Below are 25,598 nucleotides of genomic sequence, written 5' to 3'. Positions count from 1 at the left end.
ACGAAAGTCCTAGATTGGTGATTATGAAAGGCGATTGCAAACTCACGTAGAGGAGACGCCTTAGCATAGATCATGGTAATGCTCGTCTTACAATAGTTTATCGTAGATTTCGCGAAGCGTTTTTAAAACAAGACGACCGGATATCGATAGAAATGTTTCGAAATATAAAACTATAATCTGGAAGATCACTTATTGGAAACGTTTGATGTCGAAGACGTTCGATTATTTGATGATGGAATTGGTCCCGTTAGAAACCAGCCAAAGACCGTATTTTGTGCCAATAAAGTGCCAAGTAAGTTGTGGATGATCCCGTCAGTAATTATTTTAGGATAAGTGTCCGCTCCTAGTAAGACATCCACTCGACCGGAATCCAACGTAGTTGGATCTGCCAAACGTATATTTGGCAGTCGAGAAGACAGCTCAATGTCAGATGAAATTGACGGACACCTACTTGATAGTTCTGGTAGAACCAAAGCATTAACCTTAATAGAAGGAAGACCCTAACTCAATGGAGGAGATTTCACTAGTATTTGCCAAAACCGATTGGTTAAGTCCAGTAATGGAGGATAAAGTGGAGTTGGTAGAAATACCGAGTTTAGAAACCACTCGCTCTGAAATGAACGATGATTCTGATGCTGGATCAATTATTTCACGAACCGGATACGAAGTACCCTTGTGAATAACATTCACCATAGCTGTCCCCATTACAATATTGTTGGATGAAGTGGTATGAAATACCTGTCTATTCAAGAAAGTGGAAGGATTTGGCGGGGTTCTAATTGTAGGGGGCGAATCGGACGAGCTCGGACTCGAATTTGGTTGTGAACCAGTCTCAGAATTAAATCGACGACTAGAAACAGAAGTCGATGTTATCGCCGAATTGGGAGATCCTACTGTCATCTCACGATGTAAAAGACAGTGGTGTCTTCTATTGCAACAAGAACAATTGAAACGGCTACCACAATCCCTGACATGATGCCCACGAGAAAGACAGTTGGCACAACAGTAATTCCGTTTTACAAAATCAAAACGATCAGGAACTGAAAATTTTCGAAATTCCTCACAAATTCAAAGGTGATGCTTTTGTCGGGGACATACTGGACTATATTTCTTAGCATTTGAAAAAGGCGACTTAGAGTATGGTGCACTCGGAGAATGCCTTTGTTGATATTTACGATCGGAGATGGGATTCGGATCTAAGCCCTTTATATTGCGAAGACAATCTAAGGTTTGGATTCTTTCCGTAAGATAGATATCCAGATCTTTCCATAAAGACAAAGCAGATTTATTTGTAATGCTTTGCTCCCATAAGGTAACAGTATATCTTGGTAATCGCTGAATACATAGAAACACTAATAATGGATCCCAACCGTTAGTTGACACATCGTAGATCGACAGGACAGAAATGCACCTATTTATACCACGTTGTAAGTCCTTTAGACCCGAACTTGTCTCTAAATTTAAGACCGGAAGGTCGAATACCAATTTAATTTGATTATTAACCAAGATGCGGACGTTGTCGTATGCATCTACTAATGCCTTCCATGCTAAATTAAAACGTCGATGTATAGAGGAAACTTGGAAACAATTTCCCCAGCCTCGCCGCTTGTTTTATTGATTAAATGGCACAGCCGTTCGACGTCGCTTATTCTGGAGTTGTTAATGTAAACTGCTGAAAACAAGTCCCTGAATGTTGGCCATGATTCAAAACCTCCATTGAATACATCAATATCACAAGGAGGCAAGTTAAGATTGTGCGTAGCACTCTCATCTGTAGAATAAACCGAAGTGTGATTACTGGATGGATGCGAATCATCCAACCTTGGAGTCATATTCTGCTGAATGGAAGGATTTGGTGTTGCACGTCTGAAATGAATTTAGTAGACAATTGCAATTATCCTGGCTTATCTAGTCGGCGGACCAAGATTCCTGAATAAATTCATTCAGAAAAAAATTCAATTGCGGAAAAAACAGAGAGCAGAGTTCTTTAAAGTGCATTCAAGGTTTGCTTAAGTACATCCTACACGATGCGTTTCTTTCAGCCGCAGGACCGTAAATTCTTAAAAATATTTATGAAACCATTGTGAAAGGGTTAATGTTTCTTTAAAGATATAAAATTTATGTTTTTTTTCCTAACCAAAGGACCAAACATTTTTCTCCAATTCATTCATAACTTATTGAAGCAATTTAAAGATTTTATTGCATTTAATTTGACCTCATGGACTAATTGTTTAGCATCTGCCATAACTTAAAGATCATCTGCCACATTAAAAGATTGCTTGGCTTTACAAAAGTCAAAACCTCTTAACGCCTTAGCTATTGTAGTTGTTGGCTATGAACTCTGGCCTTATTGTTCTCATCAACACGTTCATCGTATATGAAGAAAAACCCATTAACATTATTCTTTATTTTTTATGTATTTTACTTATGGTGGCGTGTTAATTTTTTCTCCTCCACTTTTTTCTTGCTGTAATTACCATAGTTGACGATTGGTAATGTTTTTGCTTAGCACCACAAAGCTTTGCCAGCTGTTAAACCAGCGACGACCACAGAAATACAACCAAAGCGAAGACATGTATGAACGTATGAGTGAAAAAAGCAACAACCACATTATGTTTTTGTTTGTTTTCATTAATTTACACTGTACGTGAGAGAGAGAAGCAAATGCAAAAACAACTCAGTGGGCGCCCTCACTATACGATCCAAGCAAAGAAGCGCGACCCTGTGTTAAACACATATGCTTGAAAATAATCAACACTACTAGCCTCTTCTTTGGACCCTATCGAAAAAAACAATGTTTTTTCGTGGAGCTGATTTTTTTCGCTGCCTTCAATTTAGTGTTGTGCTGTATTTGTTTAGTAAATGATACTTTTACATGCAAACTTTGTGTATTTTTGCAGTGCAAATGATTTTTTTTCACTATGCGAAAAAAAGATGGGCCGAGAAAAAATTAACAAAAATAATGGCAACAATTCAGCATTAATTCATTCAACACACACACACACCATGAAAGGTAACAACAATCCGCCAGACATGTGGATAGACAGTCGGACAGACAGACGATATTCGGTCTATGTTTTAATATAATAATGGGAAAATTTCGCACATTTATTAAAATTTTAAATATTTGTTTTGTTGTTAGATTTCATTTCAAATTTTTTGCTGGTGCTGTTTGAGGTTTATCTGCATAAGTTTTGCTAAGTTATAAAGGAAACTTTAAATTATGCAAAATTATTTGCATTTGTCAGAATGACTCACAAAATAGTGTATTTGAAGATGTTAGGCCACCACCAAATGGTGGCGGAATTGTTTCCATTTATTGTTTGAAAATAATTTTTCACATAAAATGGAAAGTTATGGTAGCATATCATCATTTTGTAATTTGAATATAGGAAATTGGAGGCATTTATGTAGGAGTCATCAAACAAAAATAACTCATGAATAATTGCATCAATGTAAGCGGAAGAGATTTTAGGTTTATTGCTTCCTCAAAGAGAAATGAGATGAGAGTTATGTTTTTAAAAAAAATATAAAGAAGACATTGACAAGTAAGTAATTCGTATATGTATATTTAATTATAAAACGATTTAAACTTTTCTTTTTTGCAGAAGAAATGGTCTACTCTAATACGAATACGGTGGTCTGGGACAAAATACATTGAAGCTCTTGCGGTTCATGCATAAGCTATCTAAAAAAAATAGCCTGGCAATATCTATTTCCCAATACATTCCTTGTCTTTCCTACAATAATGATATTTTAATAAGATTTGATTCGAATATATATTTGTCAACATACAAATTTCCATATTCTTCTCATAAAAATCATAATTCTCATTAAATGTTTTCTTTGCCCTCTTTTTATATATTGTGGCATATATTTTTTTACTTTCCAACCGATCACAACACTGAATAAATACTTGTTATACCCTAGACAGACGGCGGCGTTAATTTGCATTAACTGCATTAATTCAAATTAATTCATGCATTATCCACATTCTTAATGCACAAAATCAAACTGAATTTAAAGTGAATTTAGGTATTTCAATATGGCAATACTGCGAAAGAGAGCCCTTATTCATGTAAGAGAGAGCATATTCACGCTCCGAGACAACATTTTCATTGCAAACACTTGTTTACCAGCATTCATCTGTTTCGTAAATGCAGAAACAGTCGTGTGTCAGGGTAAAATTAAATGCAGATCTTAATGCAAATTAACGTTGCCGTCTAAAATACTTTTCATTTTAATGTTTTTAATATTTTGCTTATAATTTTGTATGTATACGTAAACAAATATCAGCTGACAATTTATATCCTCACAAAGTTATATGTATCTATGTAAACCCACTGGGTCCATTAGACCCAGCGGGCTAATCTTCACTAAAACAAACAAGCATTTGAAATTTTTGCCTATTTGGGCGAATATCATTTTAATATTAATTTTATAATTAATTTCTCGTTTGAGTCGAGCTTAATGACCGAATATTTTTTGCAAGTGAAAAAGGAAAGCATTCGAATCTTCGGCTTTTCTTTTTGACTTGCAAAAAATCATCGGTCATTAAAAAAGAAAAATATTAATTAAAACAAGCATAACATTTAAATGTCTTTTAAAAAGCATAATAAAAGTCGTTATACAATTTTAACTTTTTCTTTAGTCGAAGGACCATAAATTGTTCGCTAATCGCTTTAATTTAAAGACACAAAAACAAATAGTTTACAGTTTTGTTTCCATGTTACGCCAATTAAACTTTTCCTCAAATCGAAGGACCAAAAATTACTCTTAAATGTATTTTACTTCAGAATAATCCGAGTTTTATAAACAACTACTTCTCACAAATTAACAAAAATAAAAAATACACTGTTTAAATCTCTCAAATGAATCACTGTGTGTCAAAACAATGACTTCATTATTTGCTTACTCAATAATAAATAATAAAAACATCAAATAAATTTCGTCAAGATAAGTTGGCGATTTTGTTCAAAAAATCAAACATAAATTTCTACAAGTGGCAAATTCCATGTCAAGACTGCCCAACCCCCACACACATATTTCTGCCAAAAAATAAATATTGTCATTTTCAAATTTTGTGAATGAAAATGTTTTCGAAATACAACTTGTTTCGTTCCCAATTAAGAAATCATCAACACTTTTTTTATGACAAATCGATTTTGTCTAAATAGAAAAACAAAATCTTGACAATATGAGCCTACATCTTTTGCCTTTATGAAGACTCACAATATCCCCCAAATATGTTTTAAACGGCAAAAGTGATTCATTTTAAAATGTCAAAACCAAAAACTACTCCCAAACGTTGTATTTGATCATGAAAGTAAGGAGGAGCGTGTTTATTTTCGCCAAGTGTGTTCGGAATATAAAAATAAAACAAATAAAAATTGCCGACCAATAAATATTTTTTTGTGTGTGAAACTGACATAGTGAGTGCAAAAACCAGAACGAAATATGTCGACAACAATGAGGCAGGCACAAATATCAAGACACAGGGGAGATTTTGAAGAGAATGATGGTAGATAAATTTTATAAATATGCTGGGAATGAGATCCTAAGATAAGAAGAAAATATCATGTCTGCCTTGTAAGATGTTTTTCATTTAATGATCTGAAAACAATCATTAAAACAACCAGCGGGATTACAAATATATAGTGGTACGTCCACTCTTGTTTTCCTGAACTCTACCTAATAAAACCAAATTCCAATTAATCTGCTCAGTTGTTCTGCGATTCTACGCACACTTTTTGGTCATTCGAGACGAATAAAACAATATTTATAATCAATAATATATTTCCTTTTGCGATAAATGGTCCTTCCACTGCCAAATTTCAGAATCCCATCACCAAATAATGGGTTTATATAGCACTTTTCGGTTACCTTACAAATCAAATTAATTTTAAAGCTCTTTATCTTTACAAATCACATGGTTTAAAAAAATGTGACAAAAAGAATTTCATTTCATTTCAGTGCTAAGCAGTCAGTCAACAAGTATCTCAAATATGGCTCTGTTTATATTATTTTTTAGCATTTTTGCTTCTATTGCTAGTTCTTGTATTTCGAAATGGTCTCGTCGATTGTGTTTAGGGAGTTCATCATTTATAAAAAATGCCCTTTGAAATAAGTATTGTACCTAGCTGATAAAATATTTTAACCTAGATAAATGTTCCGTCGACATTTTTACTTGTATGAGTCGTCCTCCTTCGATTTAAAAATAAACCTCGTTCTTTGAGCGGATCGATCTTTTTTATTCCGTTCACCAGAAGGAACCAGGTAGTTCATTTCGTTGTTGGCTTATTTTCGTTCAATATTACGTTTCTCTGACCTAAATGAACTACATTAACTTGTTCAACCTGATAAACTACGAGAGGAGCTAAATGAACGATAAAAACAAATGAGCTGGATATGGTTCCCTCCGTTCATTTCATGAAATCGTTCGTTTGAGCTGGTTCATTCATGAACTATACAGCTCTAGCTAAAAATTTTTTACTTCGATAAATAGTCCTTCGATTACGGAATTTATCAAATCGGACACCTAAAAAAATGTCTGCATTATTTTGTGAAATATTATTTCTAGCCACCAAGACATTTTTGACTTTAATCAACGGTCCTTCGAACACTAAATTTCATCAATCTGTTTCATATTATGTGTTTCATGGCCTCAAGAGATAATAACCCAGCAAACAATTTTGGAAGTTGTGCATGTAGAGTTATGATTTCACAACATCCTTCAATGCAGTCCACACGGAGTTATGAAAAATGCACTCCGTTGGATACAATTTATAAGCTTTAGAGATCCCTACAAAAAAATACAAAAACAGTTGATTGATCCCTACCTACCGCTGGCGAAATCATTTATTCTAAAAATAAGAGAGAGTGCATAAATTTATAAGAATTTGTTATAAAATAAAGAAATAAAAACTTAAGTTGCGAATATGTTTGCGGTAATTCACGAGGCAGAAATTTTTAATGGAGTGGAGTCCAGTTGGAGTTCATGTCGAAAGCTGAACTAGTGATGGGAAGTCAACATAAAAACCCTTTAGGATGATGAAGCAATTTTATTGGAGAACGGAGAAAGTAAACTCAAATGTGATTGAATTTAATGGAAACTTTTTTAATTTGTGTTTATATAATAAAGTTCTGTGTATTATTGTTTTACACAAATAATAAATGCATTTTATTTATTCTGGGATATTTCGCAAAAGCTGTGATTTGGATCGAAAATGGAGTGCATCCTAGCTGTGTGCTGTGGAAGCAAAATGGAGTGCATCCTAGCTGCGCGCTCCCTTGTAAAATTCATAAGTTTAAAATTCATAGAAAAAGATGTACTCTGACGGCACTTGTACTGTATACTTGTAGTGATTCAACTGCATCCGCGGATGCAAACTTTTTGCTGGGAATACGTTATGTCTAGCCAACAACATATTTTATTAAGGCAAAGTTCATTTTATAGTGATATTTATTAATTCTCTTTCGATTTGAAGAGATGTTTCGAGCCCTTAGATATTAGTAAAATACTACATATTTCAAGCAAAATATTATATCTAACTAATAAATTATTGTTTACTTCGATCAGTGCTTCCCTCATCGAGATTTTGAATGTTATTTTGCGGGTCAGTTTGGTCCTCGAGATGAAGAAAATATTATTTCTAGCTACTTAGACGTTTTTATTTCGATCAGATGTTGTTCGAGAACGAAAATACGCGAATCTCACTCATATACTAGCCGATAAGATATTTTTATTTCGAAGAGAGGTAGCTCGAGTCCTTATTCTATTTACGTTTTCAGTGGTCCTTCGAGGCCTAAAGTTAATGAATCCGACTCATAGACTCTGTTTCGTGGTCGCTAGAGTTAAAAACACATTATTTCTATGTTTCGATGTTTTTATTTCGAAGAAAGGTAGGTCGGGTTCTTTAAGATGAACAGATTATTTCTATCTAATAATATATTTTTGCTTCTATCAGTGATCTATATTTCACGAAATCGAATCATAAACTGCATTTCTAGAGATTATTATTGATTATATGACCTTTGCAGATAAGTAAATCTGTTTTTTCTAGCTAATAAAATATGTTGGTACATTTATAAATGCTTCTTGTATGCTTGTAGAGCGATTTCACAGGCCAGCTTCTGTGATCGGGGCCTTTGAGATAAACAACATATTATTTCTAGTAACTTTGCATCAAATATCATGAATCCGTCTCCTACGCTTTGATATTTTGATCCTACGTCTCGGTTCACACTAGAAATTTTGACACGAAATTTGCTTTTTTTGGGAAAGACATATCATTTCAAGAAACTACTGTACAAGCTTTAATGTGTTCGTGATATTTCCTTTAATGCAATATTCGTAAAAAATAAAAAGGAATGGTTTTTCATTTTTTTCCATTTTTCTGTGAAATTAGTCTAGTGTGGAATTATACTTAAAAAGACAGGCAAAACATTACTTTTACTTTTATAAATGCTTCTTCTAGACTTGTCTGCGATTTCTCTGACCACTTTCTGTAATATGGTCCTTCGAGATAAACAACTTTTTTATTTCTACCTACTACGACATTCTTTTTTGGCCTACCAAATATTTTTTGCTTCGAAAAGGGTCTTTCGACTGCTAAAGGCATTTTCTTTACAAAGGGTATTTTCTCTCTCTTTCTCTCCATCTCTAACCTTTTCTCAAAAAAATCTGTTTTCATATTTTGGTGATAATTACAATATGTGATTACTGCAGACGATGTAAAAGAATTAATAAAGAAGGTACTTATTAGGTGTTCCATCTCAAAGACAAATAATTCTTTGTTATAGATGACTCGTGGCGCGGCTAACGCATATAATCTCCTTTTCTCCGATCACTACACGCACAAATTACTCGGGAAAGTAAATTGAGTTTTTGGAAGAGAGAGGGGAGAACAGAGCTCTTCAATACTCTTTCCTACCCCCTATTGCCCAAAAACTCAATTTTCTCTCCCAAAAAATTTGTGTGTCTAAGCTGCGACAAAAGAATTCTGTTTTCATATTTTGGTGATAATGACAAAACCTGATTACTGCAGTCGATGTAAAAAATTTAAAAGACAATCTGACAGTTTGAACGATATAAGTGATATTTTTAGCTTTTTAATAAAAACTTACGTATTCCATTGTTCTTTGGACCTTGCTAAGGATCTCACATTAAACAAATTCTGTTGATTTTTCAAAATAGTCTGGCTTAATCCCTTTTGTTGTTTTAATATTTAAAACAACAAGTTTATTAGTGGAGAACGACACCTACGAGTGAAGAAGGTTTGCTTTGTTTCGTAAACACTTTCGTCGGAGTTGTGTTAGGTTACCAAAGAAAAACTTCTCATTGAAGGTTTTTCTTTGTTTACGTTTATACTTCGAGCTGACGATTGATGTTTGGGTATAAAAAGTTTCCTGTTGAAGAAGTTATTGAAAAATAACTTCGGTGGAGAATATCCACAAACAAGAAACAAAGGGAACTGATGAGATCCAGTGGCGTGGATCGAAACTAGTCTTCCTTGCCTTACCCCTTGGCGAACAATGCCAAACCTTCTCCACTAATAAACTTGTTGTTTTAAATATTAAAACAACAAAAGGGATTAAGCCAGACTATTTTGAAAAATCAAAATTGTAACAGCTATCCCAATTAAATAAACGCCACCAATGTTCTATTTGAGAAACACTGGCACGGTTTTGTGTGTTGTTGGTATATAAGCTACCAAACAGCATTTGAGTATGTGCATTCGTTGAAAAATCAACGACACCTACGAGTGAAGAAGGTTTGCTTTGTTTCGTAAACACTTTCGTCGGAGTTGTGTTAGGTTACCAAAGAAAAACTTCTCATTGAAGGTTTTTCTTTGTTTACGTTTATACTTCGAGCTGACGATTGATGTTTGGGTATAAAAAGTTTCCTGTTGAAGAAGTTATTGAAAAATAACTTCGGTGGAGAATATCCACAAACAAGAAACAAAGGGAACTGATGAGATCCAGTGGCGTGGATCGAAACTAGTCTTCCTTGCCTTACCCCTTGGCGAACAATGCCAAACCTTCTCCACTAATAAACTTGTTGTTTTAAATATTAAAACAACAAAAGGGATTAAGCCAGACTATTTTGAAAAATCAAAATTGTAACAGCTATCCCAATTAAATAAACGCCACCAATGTTCCAAATTCTGTTCCACGATCAAAAAATACTACTTTATAAATATATTTATCCATATTTCTTCTTTATGTCTAAACCCAGCAAACCAACTGTCGGATGTCCGACACATCTGAACAATTTCGGAGGCAAAATCATTCAGATTTCGCTCCGATTTCTATACGATTTTTCGTAGGGGAATTCGTTCCGATTTCGGAGAGAATGTCGGAAATAAATTTCCTTTTGAATTTACCAATGTTTTTCTTTCGAATTCGGTACGAAAATTTACTTCCCTCGGAGCGTATTCCACGTCAAAGACAAAAAGGTACCCACGCTTTGAGAAATATGAGATAAAAATCGTGCCTTCTTATCAAAGTCATTTATAACTAAAGACCTCTCGTAGCTTAAAAATAACCCTGTCCATTTTGCTCGATGAATTCGGTAATTCTTACTACGTCCTAATAGAATATATTTTCTTCTCGTTCTATATATTCATTCTTCAGAACAGCCTTCATGTGAATGTATTTTTTACTACGACCTAAATCCGTATAATTTTTTCTTCTCCATCCATAAATTCGTTTTTAACAGCTAATAAAATAAACAGAATAGAACCCAGACCTAGATTTAAGATCGATAATTGGTCCTTGAAGTACCGATATCACACAGGCCTCGCAACATTAAACCCAATTTAGATGTAACTATGGTATTTGGTCCTTCGAGTACTAAAATTCCACAGGCTACGCATTCTAACCTAACCTAGATTTAACTTCGGTAATTGGTCCTTCGAGTACTAAAATTATCAAATAAAAACCCTTGTCGATTTTAAATGGCAAGTTTTGGGGAATTGCCCCACAGGACAATACTAAAATTCCTCAGGCAAGGACACTTAAATGATGAAATATTAAATGTTTCTAAATAGCACATTCTTCATCTTTCCTTCATGGCCAACACCCTTTTTGGCCTGTACTGTACATTACTACTGTACTTTACAACAATTTATGTTCATTTTTAATTAAATGCAATGAATTTCCAACAAGAATCCAATAAAAATTAAAACAACAAGGGAATTGCTCTCCAAGCAACAATTCCATGAGACATGCATACAGCAGACAAAATACAAAAAAGGGAGATAGGTGGAGGCCCATTCATTAAAAAAGTGAAAAAAAAAAACAATCCAAAGGCCACAAAGTTTAAATTTAAAAATAAAAAAATACTACAACCACAAATTGTGTTTCCATGTAAGCAGGAAACGTAATGAAATGGGAATTTAATTGGAAATTTATTGGGAGAAAATATTTGAAATAAAATGCAAGGCAATGCACCCTCTCCTCGTTATGTCTTTGGGTAATGTGATGATTATATTTTCTGTTAGCTTGTTTATGTTGTTAGCATTTCTCTGGCCCCCCGTTGTTAGTTTTTTTTCTCTTTATGTTGTGTTTATGCTTGTCAAATTAATTTCGTTTAATTGTTTTCAATAAATTGACAAGAACCACAAGCAACAACAATAACAACACTATACATTTGATGTAGATAAACCACCATATGGTGGGAATGGATGATGATTTAAGCGATGATAGCTTTGTGAGGCCAAAGGGGTGGTAGTCTTCACTTGTTATTGATAAGTTTTTAAGTTTCATTTCGTAAAAGTTTCAAATATAAACAAGTGTATTGGATTTCATTGGTAGCCAGCCAGCATATCTGAAGATCAAGATTTCGTTGCTTAGCAAAGCAAAAAAAAAAAACATAAAACAAAATTAAGTGAATGAATTTAATCAACAAAAATCTTCAATATACCGTTACGACCAAATTGAAAGTTGTCAACATTGAATACGATTTTTGTTTGCAGATTATTTCAATGGTCTAGTAACGAATTTGATCAGAATTGAAACAAAGTTGATCGATCGCTTGCGTTCTGAAACCTTTAGTAATACTAGATACCTGTCACTGAAGCTATCAATGTAAGTTGTTGGAATATCAAAGAATTGATGCTCTAATTAAATTTGGTTTTCAGATAGTGTAATCGATTGTTATCGATTTCACTAACCTGGAGATCCCTATTTGCAGCTGTTTTAATCAAGTGTTCTAATCATCTGGGATATCACAAAAATATTGTTCTTAAAAAGAAGAATAGGGCATAAGAAAATATAATTAAGTTATGTCGGGAGACGATGATAAAATGTTAAACAAACTTTCTTAGTTCTCTGATCGATAGTTTTCAATTACACTTACATACCTGGAGATGCCTATTTGAAACAGCTGCTTTAATCAGCTGTGACATCACAAAAACATTTGGGGTTAAGCTGAACGTAAATTCTCCTTGAGTTTTTTCACTCTCTTTTTTAGGTTAAAGCAGCAAAGAGACAAAATTCACGGGTAATTTACGTTCAGAATAATCCCTATTGTTTATAAATAAGGACGATAGAACATAAGAAAATAGAATTAAGTAATACCGTTATGTTTAACAAGAGTGAATAATAAAATCTTAAAAAGACCCATCGATTGTTTACATTTATTTTCTACTTACTCCTGCCCGTTGTCGTATCAAATGTAGTACTGCCACTGCCCGCACTGCACATACTCGTTTGCAACACCTGTACCGGATGATTTTCGTCCATAATATAATCCTGCTGTTGTTGCTGTTGATAACAATGATGACTGATACCGTTACCGCCTTGCTGTTGGGCGGCGGCTCGACACTGAGCTGCCGCCTGTGCGGCTGCTGCCATATCATATTGTATTGCCCTTTGTTGATAATCCAAAAAGGCATCGTCACGTTCACCCCTTAGACATGAGGCGAAACCTCGTGAATTTGAGGATCGTCTCTGTTGTGGCACAGCCAAAGCAGTTGCATCCTTTTCCAACGAGCGACAATATAGATGCGTTGTTGTGGTACGCTGCAACGATTGTGATTTATTTGCAGCCGACGAAGAGGAGCTATTGGGGGAACCCAATACACCACCGCTATTTTCTATTGGCAGGGGTGATGTCAGTGTCACTTCACTGTGAATTATGTGTAAAGGGGTGACAGCTAGGGCGGCTGTAGCCGATGATGCAGATGTTGGAGCATTACGCTTTTCATCTGACGGTGGTATTGCTACGCAGTTCATTGTCTTGTTGCTAAAAGGAGAATTTCTTACGCCAAGTGCGCTTTTTGCTTTTTGGTGTTTTGTCGGTGAGTTATTTATGTTGTTGTTATTTTATTTTTTTGGTATTTTATTTTTGTTGTTGAGATTATTTGACTTGTTTTGGTATTTTGGGTTTTAAATTAAGTTGAATAAATAATTTATTTAAATATACTACGAATTCGGTATTTTTAAAGTAAACATTTGGAGGCAGTGTTGTTTGGATATTCGATTTATTTGTTGCTTGTTGATTGAATGGATTTTATTTGTTTTGTTTTTTTTTTTTTTTTTGGATTTGGTTTTTTGGTATTGCTGCTATTTTATGTTCCTTTTGACGAAGTGTTTTTATTTTTAATGCACCTATATTGCTTGTTGTTTTTGTAAAACGGTTGAATTCTGGCGTTCTAGACCATTTTTGTAAAGTAGAAATTTGCTGCAAAAGAATTCATGGTCAAGGTTAGTTAAAAAAAAAAATATCCCAATCATTGTTGTCGATTTACCAAGTTGAGCGGTTTGTTTTGCAAAAAAATGTAATCAATATCACAGCTTCCCATTTTGTTGATTAAATTACTGTTTACCTATTCAATGATTTCATCACTTCGATTAATAAAATGTCTGATTGAAAATCGAAGGCGGAAAACCGTTATTGAGAATTTCTATAAATATCTTAATACGCACACAGACACTCATTCTTATTAAATACTTGACTTTTTTTCTTCTTCCAAAGTAAACAATTGCAAAATAAAATCTATTTTCTTTTGCGGTTTCTTTTTGTTCCGATGAGTTAGATATTGACTGACTGCCTAACTGACAGCCAGCTGTATGAAATCAAGAAAAATAATATTATATTGCACATCAAAAACAATTAAAAGTGCTGTGAACTTTTCATTGAGAGGAAGGAAAAGAAACTAAAACGAATAAGAAAATAAATAGCAGGAAGGTAAGTAGCCTTTCTAATACGGCGTTTATATTATAGTTTTTTGCAGGGTTAACCTTCTTTATGAGGATTTGTTTGAAGTATATACAATGGAAATGACATTTGAAACCCAGACCCACTGGGTTAACCTTGTTATATATAAACGGCCTATAACCCCTTATTTTCATGTTTATACAGTTCTACGTTTAAGAATAAGAATAATTAAGAATTAAAAACAGACCGATGAAAGGAAAGATTCACTGAACTATATTGGTCTCGGAACCATGGAACTAGTTCTTTTTGGGAAAAGGAACTAGAAAGATCGATCCGCTCCGGGACTTATATTGCCCAACTATTTTCGATTCATTTTGTCAAATGATTTTGGTATCTGCTGTTTAATGTCATACATCTCTTCATACTTCCTTCGCTTACTTGTTTGAGAGCTGAAATAAATGGCCTTTACAACACTCGTTCTTTTCTCAGAGGAGACTAGTTCCTAAATCTTGTTTTTGGTTCTCAAATAGAGGAACCAGTTCCAATTTATTTAATTTTGCTTATCTATTTCATCAATCCCTTCAAAGTTCCTTCGCTAAGAAATTGCCTTGAGTGAACCACTAGTTCAGTTGATCTTTCTTTAAATTAATCTCAAAAGCAATTAATTCCTAATACTTGTTTCTTAGTTCCGTGACTACGAAGTAAATGGATACTACTACACTCGTTCTAGTTCCATTTGCATTTAGGGTTTTTTATTTTGTCAAATTTAATATTTATTTACCCCCTGTTTATGTATTTCGAAACGAAAATGTGTGCGTATGAAACACACCCAAACTTTAGTTTTGGAAATATTTCCTTTGCTTTTGCTTCAAAACAAAAAACAAATTTGAAAAACACACTCAAATTTGGTAGTTTTTCTTACCCATTCATTTTCTTATCGACATACATAAACAGGCCCTTAATGTTATCTTTTTCTTCGTATTTCCTTCTCCTATTTATTTGTGGATTAAAAGAAATATCTTTGACAGAACTACTAATTCTGTTGTTATTTCGTTTTTTAAGAAACTAGTTCCTAAATATTCATCCTTTGTTCCGTCACCACAAAGTAAATGGATTCTGCCAAGCTCATTATTTTCTCAAATGGAACTAGTTTCCAAATCTTGTTCGTTCCTTGGATACTCGAAGATATGAGCGTTTTGGCATTCTCATTCCTCTAAAGGAACTTCATTTGAACAGTTTCTTGATTTGATTCAGCTTTATTAATAATGCTGATTTTATCTCCATCGTTCTTCTTAGACTAATAAGTCCATTTAGTTTAAACCGAAACTTGAAAAAAGGAGTGTAGTGATACTTTCAACAGTTTCATTCACAGAATACTATAGTTGAGTCGTTCATGAACAAACTAGTTCAAAGAAACGATTCCATGAAATAAAAGAACGGAACCATATTCAGTTCATTTGTTTATGTTGTTTATTATGATCATCTGGCTCATTTAGCTCCTTCCGTTTATATAGCTCTTAGGTTGAACCACTGAATATGCATAGTTTCTTCAGGTCATTTTACTTTAGTTATCGCTCTATTTCTTATTTCTGTGTCTTGTGTTGTGGGGGTGTTTTTTTTTAATTAAAAGAATATATTATTTTGTAAAATACTCGCATTGTGGTCAAATACTCCTGCAAAGAATAGGATGTTCATATTTGACTGTCGTTAAGAGAAGAAAAACAAAATTCAAATTCCCTGATGATGACCTTTGAAGAGGATGGAAATATTGGAAAAATAAAAAAAAAAAACAAAACATATTGTTTTTATTTTCTGACCTAAAGCCAAACAAATCCAGTAGTTTTCAAATAAAAATAATGTTTGATTGGATAAAATTACTATTGACGATGAGAAAGAATCATAAACTATATTCACAAGAAAATGAGAGACTGACACGTAATATTAAACGAAAATGAGCTAATGAACGAAATATACGACCCGGTTCCCTTTGGTGAAAGAAATGAAAAAGATCGATCAGATTAATGAACGATATTGCCCAACACTATAGAATACATTCGAACTTTCCTATAACGAACGACTCTAGAACAAATGTCAAATGTCAGTAAACTCGGATAGTAACATTTGTGGACTATGCAGTTCAATACAAAACGATAATTGGTTCCAATTTTTGCTAGAGGATTCGGTTCAATTAGTTTATTCCGGAACTTTTATCTCAAGTCGGAGAATACAAAACGTACTAAAGGAGCGAAGCGAGTGTTCTACATCCAATAGTTCCATTCGTGGAATAGTTTAAACTATGTTTACATTTACGAAATCCACTCAATTTCAACTGTCAATTCCATTGCTCAAACGTCAAATGAAATCCAGTCGATTTCAGATGAGTTTTCATTTGACGTATAGGCAGAGGAATTGACAGTTGAAATCGAGTGGATTTCGTAAATGTAAACATAGTCTAATTCTGAATAATATGATCGAAACAGCTGGTTCCAGTTCTGGAATAAATTATTTGAATAAGTTCGTTACAAAATACCACAATTTTACCAGCATTTTGAATCTAGATCAGCGAGTGTAGTGTTTACAAAGGAGCGAACTGACTAGAGCTGGCAAATTATCGATATAACCAACATTAGATATTTCTATACTTCATTTAAAAAACGATAGCTATCGATATTCTAGTTCATTTGTCATCTCAATTAATTTGGAAATAAAAATGGAGGAAATGTATGTGCTTTTTATGATATTTTGCACATGTACTTCACAGAAATATAAAGTAGAAAAAATAATTGCTATTATTTGATAAAAAGACACACAAATGCAATTTACTCTTAAGAAAAATTTGTACGTGTGACCACGGACTTAATTTCTTAAATTCACAATACCGAAAAGCCGCGTATTTTCTATTCATTTCAATAGATGTAAGGTTAGAAGCATGGTGGAATAACAAGGTGTAACATCAAATCATGTCAAACGTCAAATTTGCCCACAATAATTCATTACTGTGAATTGCTTGTTTACATTTTGTATGTGATTTTATTCACAATAACGCATGTTGACAACTGATGTGAAGATCAGCTGTTTTTTGGCGCTACACCTTATTATTCCACCAATGTTAGATGTTTCTAATCCAATAATATCGATGGAAAAAACTATCTATCGATTTTGAATTTTTAAAAAATAATCGATACTATCTTCAGTGCCATTGATTTTTCGCCAACTCTAGAACTGCCACAAAATAAATTATATAAACGAAAGTGAGTGTTCTACTTCCACTAGTTCCATTCGTGGAATAGTTTAATTGAACAATGTGGTTCATTACGGAAAAATATGATCAAAATAACTGGTTATAGTTCTGTTTCATGAATATTGGAATATTGCAATAATTATTTTTGAGGGCTTTTGAAGTACAATGTTTCTCTAATTCGAAAGTAATGAAGAGCTCTCCTCTCGCCGATTATATTTTAGAATATTCAAAAGAATGTACAGTACATTGTGTATTGTAGTGACATTCTGAGAAGCGTTTTCTCCATTTTGAATGGAATGAAAAGTAAATACATTGCATACCTAAATAATGTGGCAGATAATTAACTGATGAACCAGTCCAGTAGGCCTATTCTGTAACTTTTATAGATTGAGAAACTTTTTAAAATTTCTTTTGTTTTTGTAAGAACTACAAAACAAACAAATGAAATTGTTGTAAAATAAACAATGGGTAAAGTTGTTAAAAAGTTACTGAATAGGGGGACAGAAGGGTTTCTCATCTTTAAAAACTTTTATTGTGATTCTCCAATTTTCAGAAGCAGTTTCTTCACTCGTTTGATACTTGAAGAACCTCTTTTCAGCACATTCTTAGAATTTTCAAAAGGATGGACAGATGTTGAAATAGTTTGAAAAATTTGAGAAACAATTTCTCAAACTCGAATAAAGTGGAGAGGACCTACATATAGTAGTATTCGCCGGCTCTTCAGAATGCATTCAATTTTGATAATTTTCAGTATTTGGAGAACATGAAATCAGAATTCAATGAATCGTTTCCTGCTTCTGGGCTCCAATAAAATATTGAATAGAGATGCTACTTTGATCTTATGTTACATCCCCGAAAGTTTCTCGAATCGACAATCGCTTTTGAACATTACGTGAAGCTGCTTCTCTAATTCGAATGAAATTTGAGAATGTGGAGGAACTGTTTCTCTAATTCGAATGAAATTATGTGTAGTGAATTCAACCTCCTTATTAATTCCAAACACAAACACTTTCAATTGAAATATTATTTCTTCCAAATGAAAAGTAGCAAAAAAAACTGTCATAACATTTCAGGCTCAGAAGCTAATGAACTTTTTAGGAAGCTTTTGCATATAAAGGCTTAATTAGAAAACAGTGAATACATTGGCGAATGGAAAACAAGGGTCTGGAGGGGACTATACCCGCATTTACATTCAAGTATTAAGTCTGTCTGGTTACTTTCCCAGCAAGAATTGTCCAGCAAGAACTTTCTCAGAGAGTAAGGGGTTTTTATTCTCTTTTGCTAGAAAATTTTAAAAAGTAAACAGACACCTTCCCAGCAAAAACCAGCAAGCAATCAGCTGACTTGCCAAAACAGAACAATTTGTCCGCCAACAAAGGAAGCAAACACGTTGTATTTTATTAAAAATAAAAAAGAAAATGGAACAAAAAAGTATTTTCACTTTACAAATTTGTTCTCCATAAAACAATACAATTAGAGTATGTTATTTCCACAATAAAATTGTTTTTAATGTTCACAAACATAAATCAACAAAAAACTAAAAACAGCTGATTGATTGTTTTCAGGAAGAAGAAGAGCTTGCAAGTGCTTGCTAGAAGAAATTTGTCCAGCAAGAATTTGCAAGCTCTCAGTGAAAGAACTGTCAAAATGTCTCTCTCGAATCGCTCTCTTTTGCTGGTTTTTTGTGTTAACAGACGACTTCCAGCAACAATTGGTACAAATTGTTACAAATTTTAGGGTAACCAGACACAGCTATTGTTTGTGTACGCAGTTGAAAAAGTGTGTGAAGCGCAACGTACAGAGAAAACCATTGAAGCATCAGAGTGGCCAACAAAAAGTATGATTGTTACAGTGTTTCACATGACGCATGAAGCAAGCAAGTAGCAACGTGCAAACATATGTATGTATGAATATGTTGAGCGTATGTAAATTCTTTTGAGGTATGACGAATAATACTTGTCAGGTTATTATTGTAGCACAACGCATATAAGCTGCCTGCTGGGCTACATCATCCACATATTACTGAGGTGGAAAGTTTTTGTTTTCGTTTGCTTGTTGTTTGATTGGCCAACATACATACATACATATTTCAAAATGTTGGCGGCAGCAACGCACTTTTTTCCAAAGCTTGAAGAAAAAACTTTAAGCGTGTAACCATCAAACGGTACTACCATCCATGTAAGCCAAGAGTGCATGTAAATAAGTCAAGTAATAACAAAAAAACACCTCGAGAAGTGTTAGCCAACTTAGAAGTGGAAAAATGTAAGTCAAGCAAGGCGTTAGTTAAAGAAGCACTACAAGCAACAGAAGAACATGAAATAATAGAAGAAGTGGCATGAACGCATAGACAAGAAAACGCTTGAAGTAGTAATCAGGCAAATGAATGTGGATTAAGTAGACAATGCGGATATGTAAAGACAAAGTGTTGTAAAGAACAACAATTGCTAATGCAAAGCAACAAAGTGTTGTTGAATGGAAGAGATGGAGGAAAGATGCCTCAGAGGTAAGTGGAGAGAACACATCTGGAAGATGTTATTCGCAAGACTAATTCAAGGCATACAATTTATGAAAGCAGTTTTAGACTGAAATATTCGGGATAAGGTCTGGTAAATTTTTGTTAAGAGAAGAAACTCGGATTTTTTTCTATAGAAACAATTTGAACGTGAAATTTGGAGATTTTATTTTTTTCTAGAAACAAACTTTGTCCTGCGTTCTTACGCTCTGATAATGAATTCTTTTATAGAAAACAATTGGGGCCTGAAGTCTGACGTAATTTTTCCTACAGAAAAATATTAGAACGCGAATTCATTTCTCTAGAAAAAAACTTGAACTGAGTTTTTCGACCTGTGACGTTTTTACTTCTACAGAAAAAATGGACATGGGATATTCATAATTCGTTTCCCTAGAGCAGCAATTCGCTTTTTTGCAAAGACAGTATACTCAGCGATCTCACTGAGTTGCCTTTTCTCCCTCACGCACACTGTACGTGAACAAAAACAAACAATAAACATCATTTGGTTGTTGCTTTTTCACTCATACATTCAAACATAGACTGTAGCACATTTTGCTGAGTAAAAATTTCACAACTGCAAACTTTTTGATAATGAGTATCTTCGTTTTTACTTCTTGCGAATATTTCTTATCGAAAACCAACCAACTTCATGTAAATGTGAGCCAAAAAAGGCCAACAAAAATCCCGTCAATGTTTCAATTATTTTGTACAACTTAAATCACACGTCACCAAAGTAAGAATTTACAAAAAAAGAAGACAAGAAAAGACGAACAAAAAATCAATAGCCGCCACCAAAACCGGCAAAACATTATACCAAATAAGGAAACCTCATAAAGACTGGGCAACAACTAAACGTTCAATTCTACATGTGTGTCTCTTGGCCAAAAGTCCAAAATTATCCAAGTTGCTGAAAACAAAAGAATACAAAACAAAACCCGGCGGAAGTTTGCGGTTGGGAACAACAGAAAAAAAACAGCAGCAGCAACAACAGAGACCCCAAAAAAGGGGAATACGCAGAAAAAATCACAACGACTAACCGGCTAAAAACTCAAGTAAAACAACAAGTCAAGAGATATGAAAAAAAAAACTACTTACGCTTTGTAAAAATGAATGAATGAATATCCGAGGCTTGAATGAAGCAAAAAAAATGCACCAACAATAACAACAAATTGTTGGAATGAATGTAATGCAATATGCGGTCAATTATAGAATGATTGAAAATTCCAATGAATGTTGTTGCTGTTTCTTTAGCATAATTACATAATATGAAAATAATCTCAGGAAGATGCCACAATACAAAACCCGGAAAAATAATGCAAAAATATTTTTCCAGCTATTTCTTGGATTTTGCTTGTGCGGAACATTTCAATAATTAGTGAGGAGGCAATTAGAAAGTTGCAAGTTTTTAGGAAAATGAGGAAAATTCGTAGCAAAATACAATGTTTCGTTAATAAGAAACGGATAAATTATTAAAATTAGTTTTGCAACTATTTCATGGTTTTCGTTATGCAGAATATTTTGAAGATTAGTTTGGGGGAATACAACGTTTCTCTAATTCGAAAGAAATAAATATCTCTCCTGTGACCGTCTATATCTTGGAATACTAAACAGAATGTACAGTCAAATACGAATAATATTGACATTTTTCAGAAGCGACTTCTCTAACTTGATTTGAATGCAACTCCAAACTCGAATCTCATGTGGAAGATGATCAACCTGATCATTCGGTATCTTTAAAAACTCTTTTTTTGGTAGAATTTTTTCCAATTTTTGGAAGCTGCAAAATAATTTTCTGCATGGTCAATTAGTTTAAAAACTTCAAGAAGCAAAGTCGAATGAAATTCAATCTTAAAACACCAACATATATATTCCCAGGCTCGATTTAAAAAAATTGAGGTTATCTGAGTGCTGAGTAGTCCCTCTAATCCCAAGATGATACTTTTTCAAATTCCGGTAGTGGTAGAGAAACAGAGACCATTTAGGAATCCCTACAAGCACTGACGACGCGACCACAACAGTTGGTACACAGTTAAGGAAGTCTGTGGATATCCTTAACAAAAATTTTCCTGAGAACTGCTTCCAAATCACCTACTCTGGGAAAAATCTCAACAGATTAGGCAAAAACTAGGTCCTACCTATAATAGTTTTCGAAGGGTACATCCTTGAAGATTTTTGAACACCTTTGTCAATGCCAGGGGAATTCATTGATATAACCCTCACCAACATGGACGACTTCGATATTAAAACTGGAGAGTATTTAGTTCCTCTGTCTGATTCCAAGACAAAAACTTTTTCAAACTTTTATTCTCGGAGTAAAACAGAATTCTTTTAGTAATTCCAGGATTAAAAATTCGAAATTGAGAGGCAGGTTCAGACCGCTGGTGGTTTCAGATCTTGGTGACTACAATGGTCTGTACACAGTTAAGAAAGTCGATAAGCTGTGGCTATCCTCACCAAAAACCGAATTGAGATGCTATGGGGACTCCTGTCAACTACCCTTGGAAAAATCTCAACTTGTATGGTGGTGCGAACAGTTGGCATTCTCTGTAAAGTACCTAGAAAATCATAAAGCAAGGCCAGCAGGACGATACTCAGTACTGATTGGGATGCCTGTAAGGTGATTTTTTGTATTCATCAAGAAAGCTAATCGGAGGTCTTGAAGTCGCTTCAGAGAACGAAGGTATCAGGTTTTACAAAATACGAAATAAGAATCCTACATTTATTGATCGTATTGCGCGTATCGACGACACGTGGACTAACTCTGAACTAGAGTCTCGGGCTTTCTTATCAAGACTTCATTTGCACGGATGTATCGATATTGAAGGTGACCTGCAATCCACAAGCCTGTCTATGTCTACGGGTAAAATTAAGCTGAACGACGGCACGTGGACTAACACTGGGCTCCGGATTTCATATCACTTCCAGAATGCATGGATTTTGAGGGCGATCTGCCATCCAATAGCCATAACCAACGAAGACATTATTATCAAAAATTGTCTTCTGAGATACACAAAGCTGCTAGAAAATCATACAATAAGGTCAGCAAGACGACAGTCTAGACAGATTTGAATGCCCATGCCTAATTTCAAAAAGTATAAGAGTGCAATAAAAAAGCTAAGTGGAGATCTCATTTTTTCTTTAGTGAACCACAGACTCTGCATCTCTTATCACCGTTAAATTTTTTGAAGCATGGATTCTGACGCCTACCTGCAATACATATAATCAGTCCCGCACTGAAGAAAATGTATAGCTGATAGATGGATGAATTAACCACCCCAGACTTGTGTGGGCGATTATCACCATTCAGCCTTGAAAATCTCAGGGGCGGATGCCATAACACCAGCTTTGCTGCAAAATCCAGAGGCTGTCGTCGTAGCAATTCTAAAGGAGGTTTGCTTTAGAGGTCTATAGGTAAAGGTGACCTCTATTGAAAGCAATGCAAAGGTTATTAGACCTAGAATTTAGAGCACAGCTATATTCCGCGAAAATCAGCAAATCTCAGCAACCGTTCGTTCATCAGGGGCAAGTCAGTAAAAACCGCCTTATATGAGGTGATAGGGCTCACTGAGAAGAATATGGTTAGTTCTAAGTTTACTGTGGCAGTCTTTCTTGTTGGAGAGGGGGAATGGCTATCAACAATGCAAAGATTGAATCTATCCATAAAGTTCTCAATAGGATAGCTATTACCGAGAGGAAACCCGGGGACACACCAAAGGGGCAGATCTCTTACCCTTAGCTTGGTTCGTGGTAATAAATGAAATTCTTGTGAGATTCGACCAGCTGAAGACTTGACGGAACTCGTGAAATACACCTGGAAACGCAAACGTCTCAATTTACAGTACCAGTACCAAGAGGAAACCCGTATGTAGGGTCACACCTCATCGGGAATTTTCATGGGGTAAATCCGGCGAAGACGTAACTCGTGTTATATATGTGGAAGCGCGAATCTCTCGACTTATAGTTATCAGTTCTGGATGGAGGTGCATTTGAGCTTTCTCTCGGACCATAATATCTAGATACGATCCTAGACTATCGTAGAACTTGGAATAGGAACATGTTGAGGATCAGACAAAGAAACACTCTATTACTGCAAGAATTCACTTGATTAAAGTTGCGGACTCAGACCACAAGATATACACTGGTTCTGTGTAACCGTAGTTCTGTCCATCATAACCCGTGTGGTGGCAGGTACTTGGGAATAAGACATTTCTGTCCAAGCTATCAAGTGTACAAAGGGCTGCATCAATTCTAATCTCCGGGACAATATAAAACAATCTTCATTCTGCTCAGAGTGTGATCCTTAACCAACAACATAGGGATATCCTCTTTTAATTTCAAGCGTCTAGGGCGGATTTTAGGTTTCAGGAGTCAGGAACGTGGACACGCAGATGTTTTCAGTATCACTGGCGGTCTTTTTGATCTGGGTGACCGTGTGTACACTAGTGATAGGGGTGTCACCGTGATGCAGTGGCACACTGAAGGCCCGGGACGACAATTAAGCCAGGCAGCACCACATTTTCAAAGTTCTTTAGAGCTTTTGGATCATTATCACAGAGAGTATGGACTTGCCCCAAAATATTCTGCCGTAAAAATGCTGCTAGCAATTTCAAAACTATTCGAGACATGTCCTTAAGCTGACTTTACTATTTTTTCAACGCTGGCTAAAATACCCCTCAGCCTAATATAGGCTATATTTCCAGAGTATTTTAGTCGAGTAAAACTTCTCTACTGGTGGTGTCTTAAGACACGTCATTTGGACTCGGCAATAAAAAGTAGGTGCCATTCGTTGAGCTAATGTGAATCGGGGTGCACTGATTGATATGAGAGAAGTATTTTAAGCTGAGATTCTGGCTATAAGGGAGCAAACGGCGTAGTTGGAGAACACCTATCCAGTCTCTAAGGACTCGTGACTATATATGTCGATAGTTAGTCTAACCTAAAGGTGGACCAAAAACTTCCGAGCTATCCATAATTTGAGGATGGTTACAAGCAATGTTCTTAAATTTCTTGGGTTCCAGGGTATAGTAACATAATGGGAAATAAATCGATCGATATAACAATTTATGAATCTGTCAGACTACAGGATCTTTAATCAGGCAATCCTAATGGCTCACAAACCAATAACTGCGGATCGTAGTTGGCAAATGGAATCGCACTCGAAAGTAACATAATGAGAAATGAAGTAACATAATGGGAAATTACTGAATTTTAGGAATAGTTTTCATAAAGTCTTGACAAGGTTCAAATTTCTGCATTTCATGAACGCCTTTCATAAAGCAAAGACATACTGGTTTCTTTTGAGAGATTGAAAAAAACAGTTTTGGCGAATTATTTTGTTTTTATTGACTAACAACCACCACACACGCACCAACAACCAATCTAATGATTTTCACTGTAGTTGTTATCGTCTTGTGAACATAGCAGAACAACAACAATGAACCATATGTACATACATGTTGGGCACTAATTTGAGATATTAGATGTTGCCTTTATATTATAGAAATTAAAAAAATTGTAGATGCGAACTATATCGTACAGCCAATTACTTTGTTTTTTTCGACACCAAACGCACTGTAGTTGTTTGCTTTGTCAGTTGTTACGACGCGTCGCGACGGTGGTAGTTTAGCGTAAAGCATTTAGTTGTATTTCAGTCAGGTTGTGTGTTGTTGTGGTTTGTTGAT

The 25,598-nt window shown here is 34.7% G+C and overlaps 1 protein-coding gene across 4 annotated transcripts in view; it reads right to left on the bottom strand.

Annotated features, from left to right (window-relative positions):
* The window catches only part of raskol (Ras GTPase-activating protein raskol), a 484,925-nt gene that overhangs the window by 209,836 nt on the left and 249,491 nt on the right, over positions 1 to 25,598 (bottom strand). For 2 of the 4 annotated variants that reach the window (XM_073971815.1, XM_073971814.1), the window contains exon 2: positions 12,657 to 13,687. The exons of the other annotated variants lie outside the window; for them this stretch is intronic. In XM_073971815.1, the coding sequence (XP_073827916.1) occupies positions 12,657 to 13,239 (583 nt within the window). In that variant the 5' untranslated portion in view covers positions 13,240 to 13,687. The remainder of the gene's footprint in view (positions 1 to 12,656; positions 13,688 to 25,598) is intronic. 4 annotated transcript variants of the gene reach the window in all.

The sequence above is a fragment of the Musca autumnalis genome, unplaced genomic scaffold, assembly GCF_047663935.1.
Source record: "Musca autumnalis isolate F117 unplaced genomic scaffold, ASM4766393v1 scaffold_3, whole genome shotgun sequence".
Lineage (NCBI taxonomy): Eukaryota > Metazoa > Arthropoda > Insecta > Diptera > Muscidae > Musca > Musca autumnalis.
The sequence above is the reverse complement of the archived record's forward strand: the minus strand, read 5'-3'. Positions and strand labels throughout refer to the sequence as shown.